The 9,195-nt window shown below is 47.0% G+C and overlaps 1 protein-coding gene, 1 non-coding gene and 1 pseudogene across 2 annotated transcripts; all 3 read right to left on the reverse strand.

Annotated features, from left to right (window-relative positions):
* Positions 1-1,328: 1,328 nt before the first annotated feature.
* LOC125519794 (NADH-ubiquinone oxidoreductase chain 2-like) lies at positions 1,329-5,914 on the reverse strand. Its single transcript, XM_048684564.1, has 2 exons — positions 5,727-5,914; positions 1,329-3,308 (listed from the first exon to the last, which is right to left on the reverse strand). Exons 1-2 carry the CDS (start codon positions 5,878-5,880, stop codon positions 2,713-2,715), a joined length of 750 nt encoding a protein of 249 aa, XP_048540521.1. The 5' UTR covers positions 5,881-5,914; the 3' UTR covers positions 1,329-2,712.
* On the reverse strand, positions 5,888-8,208 carry LOC125519795 (annotated as a pseudogene).
* Positions 6,524-6,606, reverse strand: TRNAY-GUA. The gene has a single exon. It is a non-coding gene; the product is annotated as a tRNA-Tyr (tRNA).
* Positions 8,209-9,195: the final 987 nt, after the last annotated feature.

Raw genomic sequence — 9,195 nt, forward strand, 5'->3', positions numbered from 1 at the left:
ATTCCAAAACAGAAGGTCTTCATGAAGGTTTGTCTTGTTTCAGGAATATAGGTACCGAAGTTCAATAGCGGTAGGTACCAAGGAGAAGACGAGTCAGGGCCGATTGACAAGACTAGCTAGGCTGACCTTCCAGCCATACTCCATCCAATATCGAACGGAAGTGCTAACGGTTTCATGTGATGCCGACCTCAATGAACCAGACCTCGAGAATTCATTCATCCCTTCGCTCCGAGGATTGGTCGAGTACTTGGCCACATGCATGAGTAGGCCTGTTGCCGGGATGTCCCATTAAAAAGGCAGGTCCCATATTTGAAATACAAAAATAAGATCAGATAGCGCTCAAGAGGTTTTTCTCCATACGAGAAATCCTTCACTCGCAGGGAATTCAAATAGATGTGTTGAAGATCATCAAAGAAAGGAGAAGACTAAGCAGCTCAATAGGGTCTCGAGTACGACTATAGTACCAAAGCTTGGTGCTTCTACCAGTCAAGCAATTACCACGGGTGGATATTCAATAGAAAGCCTACTTGAGTAGGTCAAACAGCGGGGATCTCTCAGTTCCAATGGCTGGATCTCAGAATCGCGTAGATGGGTAGAAGTAATGGGCAAACGCACCTAAGTTAGAGATTTCAACTACTACGGTAGTGATGGGGTGCCTGTTTACCTAAGTAGGCCTAGTTCTTTCTATAATGAGCATTCGCGTCCGGGGACTTTGATCCAACTTCAGCCGATGGGGAAACGGCAAGGGATGCACCGGTATCTGGACACGTGATGGACCCAGTAGTAAATATTCCTTTGTGGAAGGCTTTGGTTATACCTGGGTGGCAAAGCGAAGTTTCTGGTGGGTAGGTGTCTAAAACAACCCTCTGCAAGGAAGCACGCCCGTATCAATCCTTTAATCGGAGACTAGACTAGCGTTAGGAAGGACAAAGGAGACAGACAGAATTTACATCAGAAAAAAAAGGACTTTTTGAAGTTTGAGTGAGGATAATTGTCTTAAATTTCGGAGAATCGGCTGAAAAAACGCGGAATTGTCTTCGCCTTTGTAAGCGAAAATGTCCAGTAAAGCCTATCTCGCTTTTAGCCTTCATGGTGAATGGCCCACCCTTTCTTTGAACCTTGTCAATGATCGAACGAACTTACAGATATGAACTGAGTGCCATTTGATGAGTAAGATCGAACAAGGGAGAGGGATATGGAAAGGATGAAGTAATGAAAGAGGAAGTCATTGCTAGTAGTAACGACTTGTCACGATCCATTGGTTCATATAGAATCCATGTCCTAGGTCTATCAAAAAACATTCTTTTCGCTAAGCGTATATAATAAAATAGAGTGAAAGGGTCCACCCCGAAACCAAGGGGGTACTAACTAACAGCTGAGTCCTCTCCGAACCGCAGGAGATAGTTGCCCATCATACGGCTCACCAACTTCACTTGCCTCTAAGGGGGGCTCGCTCCGGGCAGGTTCGGATCACTTACTATACACGGCCCTACGAAGGGGTTAGGAGCGTTTTCAAGATGATTCTTTCTTTGTCGAGACGAAAAAGGAACCCATCTTTTCGATTGAAAAATGTGAGTCTGTTTTGCCCACTTTATCCATCCCCCTCTATCAAAATGATCAAAAAGGCATTTCAAATGCTTCTTATTCCCGTGTTTGATCTTATCCATCTCTGCCCCGCTTCCATGTGGGCAGAGACCCCTGTAGAGAATGAAGAGGAGCCAAGGATCTTACTCTCAAGAGTGCTTCGATAGGCTCCACTCTCTCCCCTGAATAAGTCAGGCTCCGTTAGCCTGGGCTGAGATGGGGATAACGAGTCGACGATTGAAGCCCCCAACGTTCTGCCAGACACTGGACAGGGGTAAGCTCTGTAAATGTGTAGAGCCAAGTGTAGTGTGGTGTAGTAGTAGGCACTTCTAGGCCCCTTCCCGGCTACTGGATCACTCCAGTGCTTCGGGTACTACGGACCCTCTGCCATCCATTGCAGCAGAGCCGTTTCATGAGCGGGGGGGCTAAGCGCAGTTCTTTGAATCAAAGGTTTCATGAAATCGAAATCGATTCTTTTTTAGATATCTGGATAGATGGATGGATCTATCTTTCTATTCAGATATCTTTTGCAATCAGCCCCAAATCCTTGATTTGGCCAGGAAACAAAGCACTGCTTTGGGCCCAGGAAGCGAAGGGAATGAGCTCGGCTGCTTCTCCCCCACACTTCTTTATTTCTCCGTGCCCCTTCCGCATGCGCTTCGCGCGCCATTGGCGCTTTGCTCTCCTCTTATTTCTTCATTGGAGGGTTCGGATGGACTTCGCCGTTCTTTCCCAACGAAAATGGAAAGGGCTGTATCACATCGAGATGTCGATTCGTTTTCCGCCCCAAATGAGATGGGGAATTAGTCACCTCTGTCCCTTCATCTTTTTGAAAGGAATCGAGGCCCGGCCCGGCTCGCGTCGTTCCAACAACCGACGGGGAGCACCTCAGTATACGATCGCGCGCAGTAACTGGGAGTCCTATTACACCTAAGGCCAACTTCCATTCACCAAACCCAGGTTCATCTCGTGTAGTGATTGTGGACTCGTACAAGGATATGGAGTCGACGGTTGATGTATCAGACTCGACCCTGTCTTTCGTAGCATGCATTCCCATCTGTGTTGCAACTGATTCGGTAAGCTACGTGTCCGGTGCACGGAAAACTGCCTTCGGTCTCCCAACCTTACTCATGGCAACCTTCCGGCCGCCCAACGACCTATAACGCTAGTCACTACTCCCACTGGGGCTAGGAAGTAAGCCCCACAACCCAAAGCGGCGAAGAACAAATAGAATTTGCTACAAAAGCCGGCTAACGGGGGTATTCCTGCGTATGAGAACATTGTAATGGAGAAGGTCATAGCCGAAATAGGATTCGTTTTGGCTAGAGCGCCCAAATCCGCTATATATTTGACACGGGTTTGCCGTAATGCTGGAACTATGGCGAATGCATCTATCGTCATTGATGCATAAATAAATATACCAATTAGTAGTGATTGAATTCCTTCTATGGTTCCACATGAGAAACCAGTACGAATATAACCTACATGTCCAATCGAACTATGAGCTAGAGGTCTTTTGACTTTCGTTTGGGCCATGGCGGCCAGTGCTCCTAAGATCATAGAAGCAATGCTGCAGAAAAAGAAGATTTGTTGTAATGTACCCCCATAGGAAGCAACAATAGAAACACGTGACATATTTGCAGAAATAGAGATTTTAGGCGCAATAGAAAGGAATGCTGTCACCGGGGTGGGTGAACCCTCATAGATATCAGGTGCCCACATATATAGAGTCAAAAGAGAGATTGAGTCCGAGGGAGAGGGGGGTTTTCTTGGGGCTCGAGAGATTGAATAGATAGGGCCCCACAAGTTGTTAATTCGCCGCTGGGGAATTCACACAAAAGGGAAGGACTTATTCTCAACGAAAAAAGTGCTCTCTGAACCGAACGTGAAAGTTGTTTTCCATCAGACGGCTGTTCACGTAACTCCACTCTCGGCTTGGATTATATATCCATTTGGTCCGCTCTCGGCCATTCCACACGCTGCCTAGCAGAGACGTGGTTATCTGAAGTGGATTCTCTCTTTTGTAGTAGATGCCGAACCTGCTGCTCAGTGGGCGGGCGCAGCAGCTACATGGACCCCTTTCTTTATGTTGTTGCCAGCGCTTTCCCCGGGCCGAGCCGGAATTCTTTATTAGAACGTCGGCAGGCAAAGCCCGAAGGAAGGCTGCTATCCCCTCGGCCTTCTTCCTTTTCAATGAAAAACAAATTGACATCTCAATCTCCGAAAGCGTTTTCCTTACCCAGCTAATATCCCCCCTACGTCGATCCTTTCCTTTAGTGGTAAGGGATATGCACCTTATCTGAACGTCGGCAGGCATTCCGGAATTCTCCTTTTTTGGCCCCGGGTGAACATAGGCTCAAACATGATTGGAGGGGTCCTAGCTATGCCATGCGTTCAATAAAAAAAAGCAAGCCTCTGGGAAGCTGCAGGGATTACAAAAAGAGGGTGCTTTCCTGTGTTGCACTGAAAAAAGGACAAAGGAGAAGACGCTCTTCGACTTTCTTTCTTCCTCCCGCGCCCGCCTAAGCCCGGCCCGCGTTAGAGGGGAAGATTAGCAAAGCGGAAAAAGACAGAGGGAGGGGGAGCTGCATCTTATTCTCTTCGCGAGAACTTCAGGATCGGAGAAGCATTCGGAAGGGGCGAGGCCTTCATTTCGTTGGCAGAAGCAGAAACGATCCAATCCATTCGGGGCTTCGGGGAACCCAAAAACGAACTCTGTTTACTTTTTTCATAGATAGATGATATATATAGGAATAATATATACATCCCTTTACTTTACATGTCTATGTATCTATTTTGGAATCATCTCCCGATTCTCTTTTTTTTTTTTAATTCGCACTGCTCTTTCTCTCTAAATTGCATCAAAGAAAATAGAGAGAGAGAGAGAGAGAGAGCAGATGGATCCTATCCCCTATAACGAACACTCATTCCTATCTATTGATAGAAAAGAAAGATCTTCATCACGGACTTTTTCTTTGTTCTTTTTTTTAGATTGGAGGAATTCCTCATATCCAAGGCAGCTCCCCACAAACACCCCACCCATATGGCTATGCCCCCTTTTGAATCGACAGTAGATTGGGCTTCATAGCTACTTTCATTCTAAAGACGAATATTCGTCAATAGGCAGGCTTCTTTCAGTAGCAAACATATTCATTTTCAGCGGGCTCCGCGCACCTTTGGTACTTCTGGAGGGCAAGCAGTTTTATAGTGACTTCTTTCTTAGGGTAGGGCGACGAATACTTCCAATTCCGGAAAGGTCATTGGGTCGCCTTTGGAAGCTAAAGCGAAAGTTGTAGAAAGCCAGTAGAAAAAGTGAAAGCTTGCTCGAAATGGCCTATACCCTAACCCTCGGAAGCGAAGACGCAAAGCGTCACTTTTTTCAAAAGGAAGGAGTTTTTTCTGACTGAATCCATCCATAAAGCCGCCAAGGAAACGAAGTTCGTTCCCTTTCATCAAGTGGGTAAGGTAGGCAAACCACTTAAACTTTGCCTTAGACTGACGGAACAAAGCTAAGAAGTAGGCTGAATGGAAAAAGGAAAGGGACAAGGGCGGTCGTCGCTTGGCGCGAAGGCTGCTGGTTCGGTACGGTACTAAAGGTCCTCGGACTTCCAGGCGGTTTTTCTTTTGGGCTGCTGTGAACCCTTGGATCTCGCCAATACAGCCTCCTATGGTTTTCGTTACCGAGATATCTTTTCTTTTTTCCCAGGGATTTTTTGGGTAATCAGCTCCCATGCTGCAAACAGTCAAATCTGAACCTTGTCGCTCTTCTTTCCTCGTGGGCAGGAAGCACACCAGCAGCGTGCGTTGCGTGATTCCACTGTGTTTTTTGCACTTGACTGGGTGGACAGTTGACCGGAAGATAACTTCGATTCGCCCGGCCAGCAGGCGGGCGGCGTGCTTATCTTGTGTGACAACACTACAGAGCGAGTAGCTCTTCTAGTCGGGCAGCTGTGTGACAACACTCCTGAGAAAGCGGCGCTTTTGTGTAACATGCTATGGTCTCAACGCCCTTACGAGGTAGTGATGAGTTTCACGCGCTCTAAGCCCGGCCCGCGCGCAGTTAGGAGGATTGGCCGCTATCTGAGCGGTACCACCCACCCTACCCTACTACCTATAGGGGGCCGTCCGTCCTACAGCCGCCCGAAAAGGAACTGCAGTAATCTTGAATAGGAATCCTACAGCGATAAAAAGAATCCCCATAAAAATACCACTAGATCGAGCACCAGTGATTTCGTATCCGGTCAAAATCTTGGCTAATTGATCGAAGTGGGTAGCTCCAGTAGACCCATAGATCATGGAACAAATAGGGTGGGTAGGCCCAACCACCACACTACACGTATAGACGCGAACCCCCCTCCTTACCGTACGTGCGACTCTCACCGCATACGGCTCGCACAAAGACTCCAAAATCCATCCCGAGCTTTTTATTCCACCTCTCCCTCCTCTCCAATCCTCGATCAAACTAGCCTTCCCCAGCAAGAAAACGTATCCGCTTTAGCAACAAAGCGCTCATCCCTTGCTTGTTCTTGAGCGCGCAAGGCGCTCAAGACGGTGATTCTTGCTTAAAAAAGGGCTAAAGCACTCCAGCTTCGAAGCTGGAGTTTGCAACTTCAAAACTACAGGTTTTAGCCCTCCTGCTGGGTGGGCGCTTCCTTCGTCTATCGTATGTCTCGCTTGGCTTCGTCCCGAACCAAGGAGGCATGATGGCGGGCGCGTGCGTGTGCCGACTGCAGAGACTACAAGCCGACGCCGGAAGCGACTCGCTTCTATTCTCGATTGGATATAGATGGGGAATCTCTATAGATCGTCTTTTTTCGACAACCTCTCTAAAACGCATACGAGAAAATTGCACTTCACGGCACGGCAAAAAAAAAGAGCTTCGCTCGGTTGGCCCTCCTAGGCTTCCGCCTACTTTCTCTTCTCTTAAGTCTACAACAAGTGGGAGAGGCAGGATTCGAACCTACGTAGAAAACCTTCAACAGATTTACAGTCTGTCGCTTTTGACCGCTCGGCCACTCTCCCCTTCCCGGGGATACGCCCTCCTCAAACAAAGGGTTCCTGAATAAGAAGGATGGCGGCCTTCGTTCTTAAGTTAAGAAGAGCAGATGGAACTATTAGATTTGCTAGCGTTCCGGGAGAATAAATAAGGTCATTTAGTAAGTTCATAACAATTTATGTAAAGCAAGGGGCAAAGCTTCTACGACAGCTTCCCCCTCATTGCCATCGTCGGCCTTCCCCAGCTCCCCTCCTTCGTCGCTTCTGGCTAAGCATCTTTCGGCGGAGGAAAGGAGGCGACTAGTCGCTTCTGGCGAAGCAGCGAGTTCATGAGCAAGTGAATGAACGAGCAGCGAGTGAAGTGCAACAGTCGTAAGTAAGGCTCGCCATGTTCCTAAAAGGAGTGACCATCTTTTCTTCCCTTCTACTGACACTGAGCGAGCAGCAAGCATAGGCAATAGTTTCCGTAGGGGTGGGGCGCAAGCAAGCGTTTTCAGGCTCCGCTAGCTAGCGTACTCTTCTGCTATCAATGAAACCGAAAGAAAAAACCAGTGCCCTTTCGTATAGATCGAGACGCAGTACTTTTTCTTTACTTCTTCCATACTAGGAAGAATGGAAGGAAATCCTTCGATAACACTTCTTCCTTATTTGAAGAAATGATATCCGACGCCCGTGGAAACTCTTTCATTTCAAAAAAGTTCTTCTTCTTAAGAAGCAAATAGCATTTCCTATTGATTTGTCCCCTGGACTAGACCTATGTAGATTCGGAATTATCCGTCGCTACGCTGTTCCCAAGGACTAGCAAAATCGAAATAGCGAAATTCTTGGGTCATCTCAATGGGTTCAGAAACCACACGTTTCTCTGGATCATCATAGCGTACTTCCACATATCCACTCAGAGGAAAGTCTTTTCGTAATGGATGACCCTCGAAACCATAATCTGTTGATATACGGCGTAAATCCGGATGATTGATGGAAGAAACACCAGACATATCCCATACTTCTCGCTCCCACCGGCCGGCTGATGGAAATAGACTGACTACCGGAGATATTCGTGTTACTTCGTCTGCACTTGTTTGTACACGAACGCGTGAGTTATACCGAGTACTCGGTAGATTATGGACAACTTCAAATCTTCGTTTTCGAGAGGGATGATCCACTCCGCAAATATCGATCGAAACTTGAACCCTTGTATAGGTATGCCATTTTAGAAAGCACAACAATGGAAATGGGTAGTCAGTATTGGTATAAGATCTATTCCCATGTTCCGATCTTTTCATTTTATGTACCCATTTCTTTGGTAAAAACTCCCAACTATATTGGAAAATGGATTGGTTATCCATAAATGAAAATAAAGAAAGCTTCATTTTGGTTCCGCTTCTTGCTCTAAGCAGAAAGACTTGAATGGCCGGTTGGGTTGGTCCGACCAAGAAAGGCATGGGAGTGGAGAGGCAGAAGTGAAAGACTGGCTACCAATAAAGAACCAAAACTGCATGCACACTTTATATAGTGATGTATCCAGGATCGGCTGCATGCTCTAGTGTTGAATCGGGTATAGAACCCAGGATGCTTTGTTACAATTCCGAATCCGCTAAACCATTGCTCGGGGAAAAGTATTTTACAGAGCATTAGTACTTATTCTGATCCTTTCCTTATATTAAATTCTAGTAGTTTATTTCAGTCGTATTCGTATCCTTACTACAGTTTAGTAAGGGTAACAAATAAAAGTATGCAGGTTCTATTTTATTGTTCCGAGACATATGATGATAGCATTGAGAATGAGAAATCTTTGCAAAATGCACGTATTATTAAGGAGTTCTGGAACGATTACTACGCTAAGCTGTTGCTGTCAGGACCCCGATCCTAAGTCACACCGATCTAGCATGTAACACATCATATCACTTTGCGGCCTCATGCACGGTATTCCCATGGGTGCCACCTTACCTGGCCCGGGACCGTTTGCGCCTTTTGGCTCACGTATATGATAGTGTCGCTAGCATCCATATGACAAAGAGCCCGGGCCGACATGGCTAGTCGTGAACCCAAAGCGGCACTAACCCATGGGGACAGGCATACATGAATCAACTTCGAGCATGTCGGTCAGCAGCGTGCGAATCCGGGCTGTAGCACTGGGCTAACAGGACTCCGGTAACCTGGGCTGTAGCAGGCTAGGCAGGACTCCGGATGTCACCGCGTGACATTTCCCCGAAGGGACAGACACAGGAACGAAGTGAAACACATGCCGGCCAGTCAAGTGTCCTGAGCAGTAGTGCTGGGCTAGCAGGACTCCGGTGAACCGGGCTGTAGCGGACTACTATGGCTCAAGGAGCACTAGACTACATTTCCCCATATGAGAGGCTGCCAAGGATAAACAACTAGATTGTCGGATCCCACACATACCAAGCATTTCAATCATACACACAATATGCTCGATATGTGTAAATACAACATGGCATCACAACATAACCCTACGACTCAAGTATTTATTCATTAGGCTCCGAGGAGCGAGATATTACAAACATAGGTCTCATGACCCAACATTCTGAGCATACAAGTCAAAGCACATGCGGAAGCTTAACATGTCTGGGTACAGACATCTACAAATGAAAAAGGCTT

This window comes from Triticum urartu, chromosome 7 (assembly GCF_003073215.2).
Source record: "Triticum urartu cultivar G1812 chromosome 7, Tu2.1, whole genome shotgun sequence".
Classification (NCBI taxonomy): Eukaryota; Viridiplantae; Streptophyta; class Magnoliopsida; order Poales; family Poaceae; genus Triticum; species Triticum urartu.

Excerpts from the sequence above, each read along its gene's own strand:
- LOC125519794 (XM_048684564.1), bottom strand. The coding sequence starts at position 5,880 with ATGATCTATGGGTCTACTGGAGCTACCCACTTCGATCAATTAGCCAAG. Across the intron at positions 3,309-5,726 it reads GATTACTGCAGTTCCTTTTC|ATATGTGGGCACCTGATATC; the intron begins GGGCGGCTGTAG and ends TTTTGACTCTAT.